Source organism: Metarhizium robertsii, assembly GCF_000187425.2.
Source record: "Metarhizium robertsii ARSEF 23 chromosome Unknown MAA_Scf_3, whole genome shotgun sequence".
In the NCBI taxonomy this organism is placed as follows: Eukaryota; Fungi; Ascomycota; class Sordariomycetes; order Hypocreales; family Clavicipitaceae; genus Metarhizium; species Metarhizium robertsii.
Window position 1 is genome coordinate 2,418,709 of NW_011942171.1, and position 21,276 is coordinate 2,439,984.

At 50.5% G+C, this 21,276-nt stretch overlaps 6 protein-coding genes across 6 annotated transcripts; 1 reads left to right on the forward strand and 5 right to left on the reverse strand.

Annotated features, from left to right (window-relative positions):
- Positions 1–4,796: 4,796 nt before the first annotated feature.
- Positions 4,797–7,287, forward strand: MAA_03681 (zinc finger domain-containing protein; the record flags this gene model as incomplete). The annotated part of the gene is made up of 2 exons (XM_007821679.1): positions 4,797–5,538; positions 5,603–7,287. 2 exons carry the CDS (start codon positions 4,797–4,799, stop codon positions 7,285–7,287), a joined length of 2,427 nt encoding a protein of 808 aa, XP_007819870.1.
- Positions 7,288–7,945: 658 nt separating this feature from the next.
- On the reverse strand, positions 7,946–10,629 carry MAA_03680 (glycosyl transferase family 8; the record flags this gene model as incomplete). The annotated part of the gene is made up of 5 exons (XM_007821678.1): positions 7,946–9,119; positions 9,183–9,559; positions 9,655–10,239; positions 10,323–10,457; positions 10,585–10,629. The coding sequence occupies 5 exons, from the start codon at positions 10,627–10,629 to the stop codon at positions 7,946–7,948; spliced, it is 2,316 nt and encodes a 771-aa protein (XP_007819869.1).
- Positions 10,630–12,014: 1,385 nt separating this feature from the next.
- MAA_03679 (cation diffusion facilitator 1) lies at positions 12,015–13,454 on the reverse strand (the record flags this gene model as incomplete). The annotated part of the gene is made up of 1 exon (XM_007821677.1): positions 12,015–13,454. The coding sequence occupies one exon, from the start codon at positions 13,452–13,454 to the stop codon at positions 12,015–12,017; it is 1,440 nt and encodes a 479-aa protein (XP_007819868.1).
- Positions 13,455–14,841: 1,387 nt separating this feature from the next.
- MAA_03678 (uncharacterized protein) lies at positions 14,842–15,804 on the reverse strand (the record flags this gene model as incomplete). The annotated part of the gene is made up of 1 exon (XM_007821676.1): positions 14,842–15,804. One exon carries the CDS (start codon positions 15,802–15,804, stop codon positions 14,842–14,844), a length of 963 nt encoding a protein of 320 aa, XP_007819867.1.
- A 994-nt stretch (positions 15,805–16,798) lies between these two features.
- Positions 16,799–19,183, reverse strand: MAA_03677 (ATP-dependent permease MDL2; the record flags this gene model as incomplete). Its single annotated transcript, XM_007821675.1, has 1 exon — positions 16,799–19,183. One exon carries the CDS (start codon positions 19,181–19,183, stop codon positions 16,799–16,801), a length of 2,385 nt encoding a protein of 794 aa, XP_007819866.1.
- A 718-nt stretch (positions 19,184–19,901) lies between these two features.
- On the reverse strand, positions 19,902–21,275 carry MAA_03676 (RNA polymerase II, large subunit; the record flags this gene model as incomplete). Its single annotated transcript, XM_007821674.1, has 3 exons — positions 19,902–20,665; positions 20,721–20,932; positions 21,178–21,275. The coding sequence occupies 3 exons, from the start codon at positions 21,273–21,275 to the stop codon at positions 19,902–19,904; spliced, it is 1,074 nt and encodes a 357-aa protein (XP_007819865.1).
- Between the last annotated feature and the right edge of the window lies 1 nt (position 21,276).

Genomic DNA, 21,276 nt, shown 5'->3' on the forward strand with positions numbered 1-21,276 from the left:
CAGAACCAGTTACAGACCGGTGCCATTGGCCCCCAATGAGGAGTGGACGCTTTGGTGGCTTGATGGTCTGGATGCAAAAGAAAGCTCACAAACAAAAACCGACATCTCGAGGCGCTATGGCCCGTGTCGGCGTCTACCGCATGAGAGGCGGTGGGAGGCGTCGCATGGTGTCTCTGATGGCTCTCTCCGTTTGATCCTGTGCGACACCATGTTCCTACCGGTGGCTGCTTCGTACCGGGCATCATTCCCAGAAGCGGACGTGTCAAGGCTGGAGCGAGAGCCGGGGACTCGGTACTCCTGAGATGGCGCTGGATGCTTGCATTGTAGTGGGCTTGCATGGGCGCTCTTTGAACTGTTTTACCATGTTGTAGTATATGTATGTATGTACGCCTTTGTCATGCGTTCCGACGGTGGATGCATCACGACGCACTGACAAGCGAGGTTGCTGTTGTATATTAGTGCTGCTAGTAATATTCAAAGCTCAAAACGTTTGATTTTGACACGCGGCTTCATTTGCATAATTCATCTGGCAAGAAACAGGGCCATGTATGTACATAAGCATTCGTTCATATTTGAGTGCAGTACACGGGGTACGTGGCGGCTTCAACCATTGAAGGCTTGCTTGGTGTTGTCGTGTCGATATAATTATCCCCAAATGCGTGTCTCTGGTATTCCTGGACTGTTGGGCAGACTCTGGGTGTGGCTGTTGCCTGGCATTGACACCGCCCGCAGCGAGATGCCAAGATGGTCGATAGCCGTCATTCATTGTTGCGGATCGGTTGTCGCTGTCACCAGAGACCCACGATATCTGGGCATCTTGGAGGTGGGAGGCGCAGCGCCGGCTCTCGATTTGGCGTTGGGTTTTTAGTGCATTTGCCCTGTAAGGGCGACTTGGATCGCAGAAACGTGCTTTCGTGGATAAGCTCGCCTGATGAGGAGAGATGGGGGTGTGATGGCTGGAATGTGGCAGACTCTCATCAGCGACAATGGCGTTCGTTTTACCCCTTTGATCGCAGCCATGTTTGCTTTTGGATCGAACAAGTCTCCGAGGGGGGCAAATACTAGCTAGTTTGGTGTTGTATTTGTGTTTTTGCACAAGAATGTACTATGGTAATTATGCACCTACCTATAGGTACGTCTTCACGCAACCACAACCACCACCACAACCACGTTTTGTATGTCGCGGCGATGCCGGAACAAGGGTGCCATCATTCCGGAGTGGCGGCAAGCTCAGCCACATGCCAAGTGTCCAAGCTCGACCCGACACATTGGGTGCATGTCCACCTCTTCAAACACGCGGGAAAATGCGACCCTCATATCTGCCTTGGCAACTTGGTCCTGGCCATCAGCCCATGGGTGTCGATGGTGTGGCCATGTGTCATCGCGGAGCATGTGCCATCCCTGGAAAGTCACTTTTCCGCTCAGTCGCGCCGCGCCGCGCACTCCGCCAGATAGCCAGAGGGTTCCAGGTGTTGTGTTGTCTTGTTGGGTGTGCCGGTTTGAATATATTGGCCATCAGCTTAAACGAAGACTGCGGGCGGCAAGGAAAGTATCGTAATGGAAGGATTGCATGGGCTGCTTCAAGGCTGGCTGGCGCCAGAGTCTGCAATACACAATACTAATACATATTACAGACACATGTGAACCAAGCACATCTGTCAAGATGAGACATCTCATCGGATCATGTAGTTACATAGCAGTCGCCGCGCCGCGGTCCTTTGCGATCTAGACCCGTGGGGACGTCTTTGGCTCCGCCCATCTATTAAAACTATACGTAGGCCATTATAGTACTATACTACACGATGAACACACGGGTTTCCGAGTCTTGAACGCGAGTGGGCACGGCCAAGATGGTTATTTGCTGCCGAGCATCTACATGGAGCAGAGTTGCTAGCAAACTCGACAACTCGTGTCCCTGTCGGCGACCTTGGCACTTGTCTTTCCCCTCCTATGCTTCTGATATTACTACATATTACTTTTTTCCCCTCCTTCTCCCACTCATGTCCAGTTTCGGTTCGTCATGTCAATGCGTGGTCGCGATACCAAGCAGGCATGTCGTAATCTCTCCCTCTCTCTCTCTCTCCTTTTGGTCAGGGGGTGGCCAAATCGCTTGACTACCAGCGATGCCGCGTCTAGCAGTCTCGCCCTGGATGAGATCCAGGTCAGTGACAGGCATAATCTCACGTGGTCAGTGATCCCTGGGGGTTGTACCAAGTCTCGTCACACATGTAGTACTCCGTACTCCGTAATTGTACTATTATCTGCATATAATAGCACCCCAACCTGGCATGATCGGGATTTAGCAGGGATCAGAACCCCGAAATGTCTGTCACTAACAGCGCCCCAGAACTAGGCCAGGTCAGGGGCAATTACAACATTACATTACGGGGCACATTACAAGGGTAAATTAAGACTTTGCTCCCGTATTGCTGGGCAGAGCCAATGCCAATGAGCCATCCCCTCCTTTTCAAGCTCCGGGAGAGGTACATAGGTCGCTGTGTGATGAGAGCTGGGTCTCATGAGTCTCATCATCACTCAACACTACCAATTAGCCAATTTGAAGGCATTGTGCAGGGCACGTATTTTCTATGCAAGGCACCCATATCCAACCGACTGGTTTTGCTCTCCCCATCATTTACCGGCCTACTGAGAGGTTGGCCATGGCCGTGCAAAACGGCATTTTCGGCACCCTGATGCCGATCAATCATGTACAGTCTGTTCTTGGGGGGGGAAATCAAAGCTTGACAAGCCCGTTGTTGTATTGCAAATCTTCACGAGGAGCCAATCTTGGGCTTCTGTTCGTCTAATATCCTCACAGGTAGGTATGTATGTCCTGTTCAGCAACAACAATAACCCCGAGGGCTTCTAGAAAACAAATATCTGTTCCGAGTACTGCAATACCACTATTTTTGTCTCTGCTGATGGGACGCGGGCGTCATGAGCGGATAACTGGGATTGCGACGGCCAACCCATTATTGGGATATAGACAACCAGGGTTGGAGTGATATCTCGCCACATCCTATTGGATGTCAAGTACGCGTAATGTACAATTCGTGACCCAGGCGGTCGGGTGATCAGAAGCGCTGTTTGCAAAGTGTTCCAAAGTTGGAAAAAATAGTCTTATAGGCAACCCAAGCCGGCCGTCTTGCTTGGTCGAGCGGTTGCGTTTAATAATGCAGAGTCGCTTAATCGCGGAACCTGATTCCGCCAGGCAGACTCTCAGGCGTCATGGTTGTTATTGCGTTGGACTCCTCCCCGGCAGTCGTCAGGACCGAGGTCCCTCTGTTCACTCAGTGGTTGCAACAACTTCAGGCCGGACGTTAGTTCACACGGCAGACACGTAGGCTCTGCTTATTCGAGTTCCGGCTCCCGTAGACGCCGTGTCCCCGCTTGGTGCGGCTCTGTGGCCGCCGTATTGCTCATTGCAAATGGCAATTCGCTTGGTGTTGCGGCCTACTCCAGGGACAAGGTTTGTCGTTCTGCCTGGAAGCCCTCACCGTCTCTTCCCTGCCCAACATGCTCCATCAGGAGTGTGATAAGGCAGACAGGATCAAAATTATGCCCTATTCGCCCCGCACGGCAATTTGCTTGGCCAACCAAGTCCGGCAGCTAACTAATTGCGCTTTTTTATCGTCGATGGTTGCAGGGACCAGGACACTTCGTGAATTCCACTGTTGCGGGCTGTTCGGGACGAGGTTCTAAACCGGCCAGGCAGCGCGTCCTTTCTTGAATCACACACCAAAGAAGAAGAAGGAGAAAGTCTGGACTATTGTTTGGTTGCAGAAGGGGGTTTTTTCGATTCCCCGGCCATGAGAACGATCCCTTGGGTTGGTTATTTCAAGTTTGTCTAGGGTAGCTGGCAAGACACGGTTCAACGTCGACTACTATTGCTCCAGCCTGGACGTGACAAACTCAGCATAGGGTAGGGTAGGGTAGGCTGAATAACTGTTATCAAGTATAAACATCGGAGCGAATTTGTCTTGTATTTTTGTTCGGTTCCTCACCTTCGGAACATTTCGGGGTTGGTAATGCCGCATGAATTACCTGTCCGCCGTTTCCTTACGGATGCATCATACTCAGTCGTACCCCAGACATCTGTTGCAACAACGCCGTGCAAGGTATTGCCCTTTTTCTCGAATGTAAACTACGACAGAAACCGGTACCTAACTCATGGACCGCTGTTTATTGCAAAGTCGCAGGCAGTATATCATTTTCCAGAACTAGAATCTCGTTTCTAGTCAGTGGGTTATACACAATCGCAAGTACGTTGGGTAAGCATGGCGTGTCCGGCTAATTACCGGATCTTATCGGATCTTGTCTTCCCAAACTGTCACGTGCTGATACCGGCACTCGGTTGCTCCTGCGTCATGGGTGGATTACGATCAGGGAGCTTAGCATAACGTGGCATCAAATACCCGTGAGCATCTAGCTTCGTTCCTGGCGAACATCCAAGCTGCGGCTGCTCGGAAACAAAGATGGAGCCATAAGACCAAATCAGATATTTTATTACGAGATTTTCCCTGCTTTACACAGAGACAGTCCCGATGCCCAAGATGCGCTTGGGGTGGTACGCAGGGGTATGTTTGACAACGCCATCATCAACTGTTGCAAGGCTCGAGACCCTAGATATCTGGATCGGAATTAACTCATCTCCTAGGTTTCCATGGCCCTTGCTGGCGCTGTTGTAATTTCAGCCTTTCAGCAACGTGCGAACTTCTATTCAGCCATGGTTTATCTGGCCCAAAGCAATTTCTGTCTTCTGGTAATAGCCTGCCTACCCTCACATATGCTGTATCATGCACGACTCCAAGCAAGCGCTAACTAATACTGCCCCAAAGGCGCTGGTAAACTTCAGCCTCTTACTATATAGCAGCTTTATATATGGCCTCACCAAACTTTGCTTTGGCACTCTTCGAGCCGTCGAAGTCGAACAACTTACCGAAAGAGCCTGGTTTGCCATCACGGAAACATGCCTGGCAATGACGATATTTCGCGAGGAGATTGGCGCCTGGTTCCTGGTCATGTTTACTTCCTTGGTTACCGGGAAGGTATGGGGTTGGATCGGCGACGGAAGGGTGGAATTTCTAGAACAACAGCCGCCAGCAAATCCCCGACTATTCCACGTGAGACTCAGTGTTTCCCTGGCCATCAGCTTCATATACGACATCTGGATCCTCAAATACACCGTTGATACTGTGATCCAACAAGCAAGACCGAATATGATGGTCATGTTTTTGTTCGAGTTCGCTGTGCTGGCCACGTGTTCCTGGCGAACTGCAGTTCGTTATATTCTCTCAATTGCAGAACAGAATATTGTGAAAGCTCAAACCAAAAAACGTCTGATTGAACGGAGACAAGAGATTCGACGACAGCGAGAAGCTTTGATTCGTGAACGAGAGCAGGCTGCCGCCACTGGGCAAGAGCCGCCTCAAGACCAAGAGCCCCTTCCCCGCGAGGAGGACATAGATGAGATGGATATTGAGGTTCCTGGATGGACAAGCAAAGGTGAATGGGTACTTTGGCTTGATTTAGCTACCGGTAAGTTACAGAGTAGTCATGGACACAGCCGACCGTTAGTCGATTGATAACTAATTATGCACAGATATGATAAAACTCGGTATTTATATTGCCTTCTTCTTCATGTTGCTGAGGTTTTACGGGCTGCCTATTCACATCATGAGAGATCTCTTCATCACGTCGAGAGATTTCATCAAGCGACTAAACGCACTTCTGCGATATCGCCGCGCTATTCAAGAAATGAATAGATACCCCGATGCCACCCTGGAAGAACTGTCTCAGGAGAATACTTGCATCATATGCCGAGAGGAGATGCGACCTTGGGATCCTGTCAATCACCCTGGGGCAATTGACCGTGTCCGTCCAAAAAAGCTGCCATGTGGCCACGTTCTACATCTTGGATGCTTAAAGAGCTGGCTTGAGCGTCAGCAGGTCTGCCCGACGTGTAGGAGCCCTGTTACCATGGATCGTGTACGAGGGGGCCATAATAGGGCAGCAGGTCTGCAGATTCAGATTGGTGGTGGCCCGCAAGTACTGGCTGGACAACCACCACCGGCCGACGGTGGTAACAATGCGCCAGCCGGTCAGCAAGGACATAATGGCGACCAAGCTCCTCCCGGCAGGGACGGCGGCCCTAGAGTTTTCAACTTGGGACCATTCCGACTTGGATTTGGAGCAAATGACCAACAGGCCCGTGAACTTGCCCAACAATTTGGCATCCCTCAGGCCCAAGGGAACCGTGCCGATCATGGTCTTCCTACACCAACCCCAACCCAGACCCAACAACAGTCCGGAGACAGCATGCAGCAAATTGGGAATCTACTTGGTCAAACCGAGCAAATTGTGCAGAGGGAATTGCAAAATCTGCAGGCAGCCCAGCAAGAGTTACAAGTAGCCCATCTTCTCATGGCTGAACTCCAGCGACTCCGCCAGCGCCGACAGCAACAGTCCCAAGACCAGCCATTAAGAGGACGTGGCAACCCGTCGGTTACTATACCCACGGCTCAAAGTCACAACTTTCATGGTGCGGCACAAGGCAATCACGCCCAAGTTCCTCTGGGTAACGCGGTTCCTACCATTCCCCCGCGGATAGGCAGCCCATTTATGGCCCGCCATGTAGTTCCAGCAAATGGTGTAACGATACCTGCGGGTAGCCCGGATCTCCCAGAAGGCATTACGCTACCTCCTGGCTGGTCATTGATACCACTTCAGAGACTGGATGGAACACAGCCGACTCACCACCAATCTCAGACCACAGCAACGTCTCTCAATGCTGAAACTCCAAATCCTAGTCAGTCAACCAGCCGCCCTGCGGCAGCATCGTCTACTGCCGAGGCTGCCGGCGATGAAAATTCTTCGTCCATGGACCCCAATATGACTTCCTCCCGGTTGACCACATCAGGGGACAGTGTTAGGGACGGTACTAGTGCTGGCTCCCAAACAGTGAGATCAACTCCAGTGGTTTCCCCAAGTCCTCTCATACCAAATTGGGGCGGCCCTGCACAATTATTCAATAACAGATCACGTTCTGATGTCGTCGATAATGCTGTTCGAACAGCAAGCCCTCCCGTCGATGCGGAACCGCCGAGGGACCAGGGTCGCGACGAGCCTCCAAAACACTCGGCACAAAGAGATTTAGCTAGCGACGAATTGCACCATCATGGAGCTGTGGGGTCTAGCACTGAGGTCGTCGTAGACCCTGTTGAGGTTGATAAAGGGAAGGCCAAAGCCGCCACGGTTGAGGAAGCTGAGGAAGGCAAAGAAGATTAAACATGTCATGGCCAATACCACTACGTTGGTCTTTTCAGCAAGATCGGATGTAATAAAATATTTAGCCCAGTATACAGTATTCGTGGTGACGAGACCAAGACGGTGCCAATACAAGGGAATGGAATGTTACGCCAGGGCCTTGTCTGTTAGCATGTCCCATGAACTTTCAGCTATAGCTCGTTGATCTCCGCACGGCTGCATCTTGTCTAATCTTTCTTTGGGGTCACTGAAAGTCACCAGCACGTGCAGAGGCGCCACGAACTACAAATAGCCCCCGAGTGATAGCAATAGAAATGTATAGATAGATTGTTCTTGTAAATACCAGAATATTGAACTCCAGTTAAAAGATAGACAAGGCTGATATGCAGGGGATTGAGAATACAACTGAATGACTAGTTCTTTGCAAACTGAAACGGAAAAGATCATGCAAATACTCTGGTCATGGTTCATTATATGCATAAGAATGATAAGAGAAGAGATGAAAAAAACTTCGAGATTGACTCGACAACACGCGTTCACATGACATTATACGGCCAATTTCGCTAGAGACCAAACAGAACTGAGATATCCAAAATAAAGGGCAATGAATGTTGGACTGGTATGAGAGGTACAATATGGATGTTGCGTGATATGTACATGCCAACCGCAGGAGCACGGCCTACTCAGGCGCTGCCTGTTTTGTCAATTTTTTGACTAAGGGAGCTGAGTTGCCTTCTTTAGTTGTGCCTTCTGGCGATGCATCGTTACGACCGGTCAAATCCGCGACGAGAACAGCCGTTGGGGACTTCCCTCGTATAGGCTGCGGGCTTAAGACGCTTGTAGGAGCGGATCGTGTCACATACGTCGGTGACTGACCGGGTTCGGATCCAAAAGGCAATGGTCTTGATGGAATTTCGTGACTTGCCATTTTCCCTGGCACGCCATCATCGCCACTGAGTTTCCGGAGCAATGCTTCAGATTGCTGCTGGGCTAGCAGTTGAAGTTGGGCAGCAGGGTCCTTGTAAGGAAGTCCTACGTCAGCCAAATCGCACCGGCAATCGGCAGGCCCCCAGCGCCTCCCATGCACACATACCCATTCTGACTGTGACGGAACACCCTCAGCCGTTGGAAGGAACTGGGCGTTCTCTGCTGAGCTGAAGGGGTCGTAATGACTCTCCCGCCATGAGGGACGCCTGATCGGTGCTGGCGTCACTGGTAAGCTCGGTCGTTCCAATTCCGTTGGAAAGTCTGTAACTTTAAAGGCCTTTGGTATTTGCAACGCTTCACCTGATACTGCAGGCCTTAGAACAGTCGCCATGGTTCCACCCCTTGTTTGGCTCCCCGTTCGACGATGTCTCTGCAAGCCGTCAACATATCGGCTGATTTCAGGCACATCGTCCCAAGCGTTGACTCGCGAATAAGAACTCCAAGGATCACCAGGAACTGGCGCTGGCGAAACAGCACCTTTACATGCTGTGGTGTCCCTGTCTGCCACATCACTTCCTGAGAGTCCCGTTGCAAATTGTCCAGGGAGCGTATCAAATGCCTCTGCAGGAGTTGGCTCTTGATATTGTTCATCCGACTCGCCGGCTTTTGGTTTCCCAAAGGGCTCGTCCGCCGTTGGGGTAGTAAATGAGCGTGATGGGGCGGGTTGGCGGGCTTCCCATGGAAATATTTGTCTTGGAATCTTGGTTGATGGGGATGGCGGTTCTTTTGGAATCTCGTACCACATATTTTTGGGTGGGCTGGGATAGCGTACAGGTGGAATAAAGGGTGCAGGATCTCGTGACATCTCGTAATGGGTCGATGGGAAATCTATCGCCTCCGGCTTTGAGCCAGGTGGCGGGGGATGCCTGAATTTGGAGAAGGGTCAGCAATGCAGTTAAAACAGACTATGCAAAGTAGTCGTGTCTCACCTTTGGGCGTCCCAACTAGCCATGGCCAGTGGTGGAAGCTGTCTCTGATTCTGGGCAGCAGAATCTCGTGGAGTCTCGACATGGACCAGGCCGTGACTATCTGTGGAAATTTCAGTAGCTGTACCACCTTCATGACGCGCAGGACGGATCGGCTGGGGTGAATATGACGCATCGATATTGGAACTGTCATGTGATGTTTGCCGTGGCGAGTATTCACCTGCTCTCTGTTCAATGTATGCCTGGCTAGTGTTCTTGGCCTCATCACTTCCTGGAGGCAGCTTTGTAGAGGGATATGCCGACGCGAGAGTTGAGTCTACAATTCCTTGGCTTGGGCGTTGACCTGAAGTTTGCCTGTAACTGGGTGGGACAGCAGACTCCTATACAAAATCATTAACAAGAACTTCCATCGATGACTTGGGATAGGAAGATGGCGAGTTGTTCTACGACTGACTCTCGGGGTTGAAAGGCGTACCTGTGCTCTATAATGGCGATCATAGACAGCCCACCAGCGACCGACCATCTCGTCGAACGGAGTGTCACCATGGGAAGCGTTGCGGCCAGAAAACCAAGGCTTATTGGCGCCGATGAAATGGACCATGCTAATGCTAGATTGGAAATGACGATATGCAGGCACGTACTGGTAGTGAGCGGATGGCGTGACATTGTAAGTAAACGATAAGCGATTCAGACTGTGCTTAAAATGCATGTTTATGAGACCTTGGTCTGCACCATCAAATGAAATTCCCCTGTCGGCCATGGCGAGCATGGCGTAGTAGTCACCCATATTCGGAACGAGAACCATGACACCGGTGTTGACAAGATCCGGCCATCCAATGTCCGGAGCAGCGGAGAAGGCATGAGGCAGCTCAAAGAGCTCGTCTGGAGCTCGATAGGCCACTATGTCGGCGTCGATGTAGACTATTCTGGAGAACTGAGTTTGCTTCCACAGGTTGATCTTGGTAAAAGCCGAGTGCAAGTCGGACCTGTTCATGAGGCGCAGATTGGCAGTTTGCTCATTGCGAATTCTTGAGACAGGAAGGACATAATCGTAGACGGTCTGTGAAAGTGCAGTTTCATTAACAGCTGTTTTAGGAAACGGAAGGTGGCGTCTGTTTCGTTTGAGACGTGAGACAAACGCACCTTAAGCTGGGTGATGGCCTCTGCTGAGACAGAATCCAATGTTACTAGAACCGCGAGCCGCTTGGAAGTGCCGGCATCGCGCAACGAGTGGGCGAGGACCAGAGCGCCGGGCAGATAGGAATCGCTCAAGAGAAGCTGAGGGGTGGTCAGTAAAACAATTCGCCAAAGTTTCCAGGTGGCAATGCCGTATATTGTCTTCTGGAAGGATAGAGAAAGCAGCGGCCAGAAACGCAAAAGCCAAGACAAGAGCGAAACAACGCACCGTTGCATAAAGCTGTTCTCCTGTGGCCGGGTCTGCCGCGGACATTGTGACCGGCAAGGCGATGCTGATGCTGGTTTGCGACCACCTAGGTCAGATCTCCCTTCCTCTCTTCTGTCTCTTTTCTGTTCCTTCCTTCTCCCCCCCTCTGAAAGACTGCGCGACGAGAAATCAGTGGAAGCTTCAGACGCAACCTGGCCGAGCGGGGCGCGATGCTGCTCACTGCTCAGTGTGGCGAGTCTATCGAGGTTGACTTGACGTCCACCAGATTGACCACTGGCCGGCCATTCAACTCCTCTGGGGCGAGGGGAGGGGAGGAAGGGGTCATTCAAACAGTCAATATTGATGGTTGGGCATCTGGAGAGAAACAGCAGAGATGGCACTCGGGTCCCCCAGGCGACACCCAGCTAGCCATGACGTTGACGGCGCCGTTTCTTGTTTAGCGTCAGTACATGTACCTACTAAGTACCAAAGGTCCACAGCCCTTGGCCCCAAACAAGCACACATGCATGCATTCTATGGAGTACCCCAAGCTTGCATGTGCTCAATTGATGCAACTTGAAGCTTTGTGCCGCGTGGCATTGGACAATGAGGGCCGCACAAATCTGCACAAAGCTTATGACCTCCCTACCTTAGGTAGGTACTAGATAACGTGAGCACTGGGAGCTGCACAATGAAGCTTGGTCGCCCCCACATGCAATCGCAAGAGCTCTATGCGGGGGATTTGAGAGCTTTGCTCAAGTCGACGTTGAGCCAATGGCAGGTGTCATGAAACAGCCCTTGCGTCGCAGCCCTGCCTATGGCTCAACATGTCAAGAAACTATGGCGTGAGGTGCTTGGACATGCTATGCCTGATTCTTCTTTAACTACCTAGGTTAGCAGTCGTGCTTCTCTTCACCAATACAGGATGCACCTGGCCAAATAAAAAAGACGCGTTTCGCACACCCCGCATTTGATACTACTCTATTACCTGCCAGCTTAGGTGCGGCATGTTCCGTGGGCCGACGTGCCAAGTTTCGTGACCCGCCGTGTAACCGCATCCTTTAGTGGTTCTGCTTAATAAGTCGTGTAACCAAAAGTAAACAACACAACACCCTTTTGCTAGGCAAGCGAACTATTTTGAATGATCTTGGCTTTCGTCGTGATTCTTCTGTGCCTTTAGTATTCACCGGCAGCATTGGCGATTACGGAAAAAGTAGGGAAATACCTCTGACCAAGGTTTGACCAAGGATTAGACACATCGGTCAGTACATACAAATGTTCAAACGTTTGTGGTTTCATCAACGACAAGAGGTTTATAATAAACCAATAACACCATGAATTCCCAGTACGGATCAAAACCTCGACCCTGGGGGGATCGACCTCGACACGTGGCGTGTCTCCCTCGGTTTCTGCTCTTGCCCTGTACGTCGTCTGACGAGACCCAGCACCGCTTAAATATCTTTCTTATATGCATGTTCAGGTTTATGTGTTGTCTCGTAGTCGATATGAACATACGCCCGCTCAACGTCCGGAAGACTCTCCAACTTGAACTGAAGCTCCTCAGCGGTGTCATGAGTTTCCAGCAGTGTACCGGCAGGGTTCATGACAATGTCTACCTCGGCAATCAGTCGTGGACCAGAGTGGTAGACACGTACGGTGTCGATGCCTTGCACAGCAGGCGAATGCGTGAGGCACACGTAGGTGATGAGTTGTTGCATGTCAACTGATGCGACGACGCCTACCAACAACATAAATTCATTAAATGCAGTGCGGAGCCAGATCCCCGAGATCAAAAGTGATAGCAAGATGGCGCCCATTGGGTCAATCCACCATTGAAGTTTGGCACCACCGACTGATGTCAGAATACCAAATCCGTTGACCAAGAGATCATTACGATGGTCTTGCCACAAGATGTTGACCTGACTATACTTGTTTTTAAGAGACCAGCAGTACAAAAAGAGAGAAAACTTGGTAAGGAAGGCAGCACAGACAGAAATGACAGATGGCAAATGGAATTCCTTGCTCGTTCTCGATCGACTGAGCTCTTGAGCGGCAAACGCAATGATAATGAGAGACACCGACGTCATGAGGAAACAGAAAATGATGTTGCCAACCGTTTCAAGTCTGGCCTTGCCGGCTGGGAAACGGCGAGGGTCAACTCGTTTGATTGCGCGGTTGGAGAAAATAAGAGTGAGCGTGCTGAGCGGATCGAATATGGCATCCGCCATGGTTGTGAACAAAGACAAAGAACCAGAGGAGATGGCTGCGTATAGCTGCAGCCCGGCGAGAATGACGTTTGCGGCAAGAGATCCATATATTGCGATGCGGAACTTGACCTGGTCGTCGCCTTGCTCTTGACGGGCTTCGGCGCGGTGTTCCTCCACGGACTTGAGCATACGTTCGATGGCTGCGTTCTGATTCTCGTAAAAGCTACAGACTTTTCGAGCATTACGTTTTGGGCCAGGCTGTGCACTATTGATGGAGGATCTCTTGGCGGACGGACTGCAGATTCGCGACCCACCTCTCTTGCGAGAAGAATTAGCCTTGATTTGATCCAAATCTGATTCTGTCTTGTAGGACGATGAAAGCCCATATGGATCGCTCTCGATGCTAAGACGTGGCAGCCTTGAATTTGGACCGGCGGTCATCTGACTCTCCACGTCCGTGGCGTGAGATGGGTGCCTCTCAACGGCATCTTGCTCTTGTCCAGGAGGGGCAACGGGCTCTATGGATGTACTAGCGGCACGATGTTGTTCATGATGGTGGTGGTAATGATGCTGGTTTTGGCGCGCGGGCGAGCGAGAGCCGCTCCCGCTGCTGGGGGACGAAAGCTGTTGGAGGTGAAAGATGGATGGATGGTGAGTGATGGTATTGCTGCCGTCTGGCGTCATATTGAGAGCCTCGAGGGTCGTCCTTAGCCCCTGGTCATCAGGTGGAAATATGATATATGGCACCGAAGAGTAGGGAACTGGGAAAGAGGGGAGTGAGTGCGTCCTCTGGAAGTGGCGAAAGATAGGTTACATATATGGAGGTGCGAAAAAGGCTGCTGATGTGTCTCGGAAGGAGCGTGTGGTGTTGGGTGGGTAGATATTAAGTAGGCATGGAAACCTTGGAAAGCAACCAGTCGACTTTTTGTCTGAGCGTCCGTGGCAAATGCACGAATTTCTCTTCTCCAGCCTTAATCAATAAATTAAGAAGGGGAGCACTAATTTTTGTATTGTGGCACACAGATTGACTAGTTCAGTGCCAGCAATAGATCTGGTAGACTATCAAGGATGCTCAAGTGGCAATCACCACCTACCTGGGCAGATGACGAATGACAGCGAAGATCTCAATGCGAGCCGACTCAGACACGCCTCCTCTATAAAACACATGAACCCTGGACGAATCTCGTTGTCAGGACTCAGGACCCATGGGCGTAATAAACCATCAACCGTCTGGGTGCTGGTTTTTCCAGCAAGCCAATTGGTCTGGGTGCTCGCATGGCTGCGCTAATAAATGCTAGAGTCATCTATTTTTCATGCGACGCTGTTATTCACCTGCATCACGACAGGATGCCGGAGAAGGTTGGTAATAGGCAAAAGCCAACAGCCAACCTTTTTTGAGGGTTTAGAAATCACATCCCTGCCCAAGTACATACCTAACTAGATGTGCCCGCCGTTGAAGTCCACTTATTTCACATCTTTGATTGATCAACTCTTGTCGTTGACCAGGCAGTAACTAACTAGTGCTGTCAAGCTAGTTGAGATCTTCGGTCTCTCATGTCCCACACCGCCCACAATCCCCCTCCCTAAAGAGTCAACTGGTCTAGTTGGCAGCAGTTTGTCGAGGTGTGACAGGGGAGGCCTCTCATCTGAACATGACAACACCCAGCGTCGTGGATTGCCCCCGAAAAAGCTTAACCATCTCCTGTGTTTACCTGTCTTGGTACTGTTGGGTGTGATTGAGGTGGAGTTTCCCCAACACTGCAATATACATACCCAGGTATGTATGTACATATGTGAATCTCACCTAATTGTATAGCCTATCGGTGCCAAGTCAGGTAAGGGACGGGTCGATGAAGTAAACACCGAAATATTATAGCGAGTACTCAGATACAAAATAGTTTGATACAATTCAAAAGTCTTGTTGCGGATTCTCTCTGGTAACTAATCAACTTTGGCTAACGAATTGCAGACAAGCGATGATTGGCAAGCCTTGTTCAGCGAGTATGTATTTCCACTTCATAGCATCTGTTATTACACCAGACAGGTTTGCTCTCGCGTTGCCGCTGCCCCACTAGAGCTTTGCTTCGCGAGGTTCAGCCATCCCCGCGGATGGGGGACATCGCTCTAAGATCCATTCGATAACATCATTTGTAAACTCATCTTTGCAGTGGTCTGTATGAAGCTGATGATAGGCTCCATGATATGACTTTGTCGTCTTGTCTTCGACACTGTGTTGCTGTTCCATGAATCTAAGCGCAGCATCGTAGCTGCATGCCCGATCTTCTGTCCCATGAGTTAAGAGCATGCCCTTGACGTGCTTGCCAAGCTGAACTCGACCAGATGATAGCAGAGCTGTCCGATCAAGGAGCGAAGCTAGACCTTCGAGAGTCCCAGTATCATGGCAAAGAGGGTCATCTCGCACTGCCTGAACAACGGCTTCGTCCCTACTAAGGTACTCTGGCGGCACGACGTGTTTCAGCTGCTGCTTGGGTAGAAGACGACCTATGAGGCGGCCGACGAATATCTTAATGCTACTGGGCTCCTCCCCTACCGGGAATCCGACAAAAGGACATTCGAGAATCCATCCTCGGACTTGGCCAACCAGTTCAGCATATTGTGAATCCGCGGCAAGGGTTAGCACCTCACCGCCACCCATAGAATGACCCATGACGAAAACTGGCGATGCGTCCGCATTATCCTTGGCAGGAAGCTTGTCCCTCACAAAGGCAGCAACATCGGCGATGACCTGCGAGGTCGGTCCAGTAAGTCCCTTCTGAGCAGGCTTGGCGACACTGCGCCCCCAACCGCGCTGGTCCCAGCCAAATACCTGAATGCCCTTCTCGGCAAGCTTTGGGAAAAATTCGTTGTAGCGGTTAATATGCTCGCTGAAGCCATGGACGAAGATCAACTTGGCCTTTGTGGGACCGGCCGGCTGAGAATTGATGAGCTTGGTCAGCATCCTGAGGGAAGAATCAGCGGCACAAGTGAATCCTGCGTACCGTCCAAGTTTTAGAGTAGAAGCTGGAATCACCATGCTTGAATTGGCCCTCAGAAACCGTGAACATATTTTGACTTGCCATCTAGAGTTCTTCGTGTTGAATGGCTATCAATTGATAACTGTATGGGTCCGGGACAGGGCTAGCTACTCGAGAGATGCGCTCAAGACTTGTCGACCCCTCAGGAGACGCTGGAATACAGGGCGATGATGAAGTTTCTTACAAGAAGGAATACCAAAATTAGAGGTACAGACACCATAAATGGTGGTATTGACGATTTGACAAGCGACGTTCACTGACAGTTTAAGGGGGGAATGCCGGTTAGCCCCGAGTGCAGATTGATGGCTGGGGCAACATCGAAGGCGCTGGAGCAATGAACTCGGCCAGTAGCGCATGCACGTGGGGAGTAGCGCGCAGAGACGCTAGTGGACAGCGGAGTTGGCGTGCCTGTGACAAGTCGACATTAACATCATGTCGGGGGTTGAGCGTATCAATTGATCGAATTCCTCTCACAAACAGGCCCTTGAGTCCGCTGAATTGTTTTTCCTTTGTCACAGTGAACATGGGCAAATTAATACCAGCTGTAACAGACGTCGCAGGCCAATGACATTAACTGCTGAGTAACACTGTGCTTAAATAAGGATAGTGACGAAATTATCCGTGTTGATTTTTTGTATTTTGCTACACATTATGAATAGCTCTTCTGTACCTAAGTAGTTGTCCCCTTATATCGCTATATACAAAAAAAAAGTACTGATTCTTCATCCCTCTTCTTTGTTCACCGGTTTGCAACCCCTCCGAAGTGCGAGTGGAGTTTATCGCCACGTCTGTCTGTATGCGCCTTCCAACCCCGACCGACCAACCATACTCGAAATAAAATACAATGTGCCCGAAATGGGCCAACTCAACACCGCACAAATGTACACGGCAATCCACCCAGCTTACTGCAAATATCGCCAAGCAAACCATACATCGGGATGCGTAGTTTGCGTATCCAGGCTTCGGTTGCGACATCCCGAACCGAGTCATTGCTTACTGACGTTGGCGCTCCTCTTTCTCTTCTCGTTCTTGGTCTTTGTGCTCCTTTTCCGGATCTTCATGAAAGTCTTCTTCGCGTGCTAGGTCTTCCTCTATTTCCTCTGCCTCAGTGATCCCTGGGCCAGAATTAGATGATCGCTTCTCTGGAATCTCGCCGCCGCTCATCTGCCATTCCATCAATTTGCTAAATGCGCTATGCTTATCTGCGGCAAGTTGAGTGTAGCTTCCAATCTCTGCCACCTTGCCTTCGTTATTGAGAACAATGATTTGATCCGATCTCTTAATTGTCGACAGTCGATGTGCAATGGATATAGTTGTGTTGTGACCACGCAACAGTCCGGCTAGAGCTTCATTAACGAGCGTCTCTGACTCTGCGTCTAAAGCCGAAGTAGCTTCATCAAGAATAAGGATATCCGGGTCCTTGAGCAATGCTCGAGCAATTGCAATACGCTGCTTTTGTCCACCAGACAATTGTGATCCTCTAGCCCCCACTTGGGTTTCCAAGCCATCGGGAAGGTCGCTGATAAAGTTGCAATTGGCTCTTCGTGCGGCTGCAATAATCTCCATTCGGCTTGCATTCGGCTTGCCATATGCAATATTCTCAGCAATCGTGCCAGAAAACAGTACCGGTTCCTGTGACACCATCCCAATCCGCCGTCTTAAAGATTTGACATTCATGGTTGATACGTCGACTCCGTTGATGGTGATTGACCCAGACGTTGGATTATAAAATCTGAGCAGTAGCGAAGCAACCGTAGATTTACCACCGCCTGAAGGCCCTACCACACAGACGTTGCTCCCTGATGGAATCTCAAAGTTCAATCCGTTGAAGATCTTGACTGCTGGTCGCGTTGGGTAGGCGAAGCTAACATCACTGAACTTGATGGGGCCTTGTGCAGACTTGACTCGAACACCAACCGTTTGATGAATACCGGGACGACGATCCTGGAGCTCGAAAAGCCTGCTCGCCGCTCCAACTCCCTTCATGAGTTCTGAATAGAATCCTGAAAGTCCAAATAGACTTGAGCCAGCGAAAGCAGTGTACATCATGAACGAGGTAAGGTCGCCTAGAGACATGGCGCCCGAACGAACAAAACTGCCTCCAACAATCAGCATGGCCAGGATGGTCATGTTGCCAGCCCAACCGGTTGAAGCGAAAAAAGTGGCCGCGATGAGAGACTCTCTTTTCCCAAGGGCGAATATTCTTCTGATTTGTTTGTTGTAACGGCCAACCTCTTGAACTTCGCCGACAAAGGCTTGGCTTGTTTTAACATTTCCAAGACGCTCTTCAGCGATTTTGGTGAGAGTACCCAAGTTCTTTTGGATGGTCCTGCTAATATTCCGAATTGCACGACCGTAAATGACGGCGCCCACTGCTATGGGTGGAAACATTAGAAGAAGTAACCCAGTCAGCTTGGGGCTTGTCCAGACCATGATGGCGAAGCCAGCGCCACCGCTAAACAATGCTCGGAGGCCGTCGCTCAGATTTTGCGTTACCGACTTGCCGACAATGACAGTGTCCGAGCTGAGTCGTGATATGAGATCTCCGACTCGGTTCGCATCAAAGAATTCCGCATCCTGCACGTATGTCCGCCTGTACAGCTGCGATCGCAATCTGGCAACGACCCGCTCACCAACGATTCGGAGCAGAATAACCCTGCCAAAATTCGCCATCGCGCCTAAGGTAAGGATGGCACCAAGGCCGATAAAGAACTGATTCAGAGTAAGGCCAAACAGGCGTATATCATCAACATCACCCTTTGTGGCAAGATCCAAGATGCGGCCCACAGAGAAGGGAATGGACATTGTGACACTAGAAGATATCACGAGGAAACAGAAGGCTAGCCCAAGCCATCGGATCTCCGGTCGGGCAACTTTTATGAGCCTCCATATCTCCCCAAACCCAGCTTTGCTTTGAGACTTCCCTTCTTTGGACAGTCTCGCTGATAAATTGACCTCAGCAGCCTTGGCCGCCTTGTCACTTTTTTTGAAACCGTCCTCGTCCTCGTCGCGGGGTTCCTCTTGAATTTCGCGAATGTTGGAAACGCCAGAGTCACTATTTTTCTTGCGCTGATTTTGCTCAAGGGTGAGTCGCGTGGAGGAAAAAGGCCGCATATGAGAAGATAGGGCCTGGAAGTGGCGGAATGCCGTCTGCTGAGCATGCGGCTTGGGGCTTGAGGCTGCGTGCGTTTGTTCGGTTCGTGGGCCAAATACCGCCGGTGAGAATCGTGGAAGTACATGTCTATGCAAAGGCGTTGAATGAATGAATCTGACTTGAGCAGAGTGTGAACTGAATCTAGAATGGCCAACAGAGGCGTTGAAGATTTCTCCAAGGTTGCGTCGTGGCGGCAGTGCGCGCCGCACCACGCCCGACACCATGTTGACGAAAAGCGCAGCTCAAGTAACTTGGTACTGGAGCATTATAGGTACCAGCCGCCGTTCGCTGTATTGAGTGGTGATAACTCTGACAGAGACGACGAGAAGGGCAACTGGCACCTCAGGATGCCGTCATTTTCGCGGGATTTGGGGATGGCCGGGGTTGGAGGATGAGCTTGAACGCCGAAAATTAAAGTGGGGGTCATGGAGATCCTCCTGGCCCAAAACATGCTAGTTAGCAACCCAGCCGCACTTGCACATAGTAGCATGTGGCTCATTGTAAAGAGGTCGGCCTCGGGTCGGACCAACGGCATTAAGCCGCTGAGAGTCAAGTCAAGTTCCTGGCGATGAATACAATACCTACCTAGTAGGTATTTGATCATTGTTGCAAGAGCCTATCAACTGATTTATTTTATAGCTATTATATGAGCAGATTGTGGCACGACCAAATGCTCCATGCTGAAATTGGCATCATCTTGTCCATCTTGATTGTCAAGGCCAAGACAAGTCTTCGTCGTATTATATTACTTGGGGGGCCTTCGACTGGTCCAGAGTGGCACAAACGAAATTCTTCTTTGATTGATCAAGTATGCAGAGATTTTCTGATTTAGTGCGAGATATCGGCAATGTCCAAAGCAGTAGTATAGTTCAAACTTGACTGTACAAATCCCAGGTAACCTTGAGTACTGTCTAATCTTCAGGCCATGACCAAGATCCACGCTCACGTCTCGGCGCTATCCTTCAACATTTCCGCTACCTCAGGTTCGATACCATCATCGCCTCCGAGATCAGGAAAGTCTTCGGAATCATCTACCCGCCGTCTCTTGTTTGAACCATTTGTTGAAACAGGTATTGACTGAAATGAATGTGCTGAGTCTTGTTCTGTAGATGACGAAATATTGGCCGTCTCAGATGCCTCGACCGGTTCATCCGCGTCCTCATCTTCCATCTGAGGTGGAGTGAGAGCTTCCATCTCTGGCCTGTCTAGTTCGTTGTGAGGGCTTCCAGTGTCGCCCTCTCCCGGCTGACCATTGCTCTCGGTAGGCCCTAAAGCTCGCATAATCGCGACCTCCACCTGCTGCTTTTTGTCTTCAATCTCCGCTTTCCTCTTGAGTAACTCGCCAGCTGCACTTTTGTCGGCTTCTAGAGCAGATCGACTTTCATCTAACAGCTTTTCCAAACCCGATACCAAATGTTCGCGGGCTTTGACACACTCTGCAACGGCGCTCTCTGCGTTTGCTAGTGTTTTGAGCAGACCATTTAGACGGGCTGCATACACGGGAGCGGACGGTACTGCGACATTTGGGTCCATTTGTTTATCATATTCCTGGTTTGCAGAAGAGATCGTAGTCTGCAACGGCCCGCTAAGTTTAACCGTCTTCTGATGAGCCGCGATCAAAGGGCTGAATTCGGAGGGTACAGAAGAACTTCCGAACGGCGAACCGGAGAAACCAGATTTCGGAGCCCCGCGAGCTTTGTCAAGTTCTTTCTGAGTGTTAGTGAAGGCAAGAAACAATGGTGAGTGAGTATGTGTACGTACCGTCAAGACGAGACTCGATAGCTCTCTGAATCGGTGCTTCGAAGATAGATCTGTCTTTCCAGACATCGATCACGCGCCGAAGTTTCGCCTGAATTTCTGCAGGCGCACCCTTGTATGCTATAGAAGAGGCTTCGGCGACGATGGGCGAGAATGCTATAACGAAATCTTCCTTGTGACGTATTCTTGATTGTTGAACAACCTCTGTGGCAGAACTATGTCAGTGGGCCACTGCGTTCGCATTTGATTACGCAATCATATACGCATGTATACGATACAGAATAATCATCAGGAGCTGCTTACCGTTCGCGAGATACACCAAACTTAATCGCTTTGTGCTGGAAGAATCTTTCAGGCGTTGCATCCAAAGTTGTACGGTGCGATCCGCATGACGTCTAGGAATCGAAGCGAACATCAGTACGATGTTGCGCAAAAAGCCTATACGTCAAAGATCACTTACCTGTGGAACATGATCCATTGGGCAGCGGTAGCGATGCTGTCGTGACTCTCATTGAGTGATGATAGCCGCGCCAGAACCGAGTCGTCGTTGTACGCCATG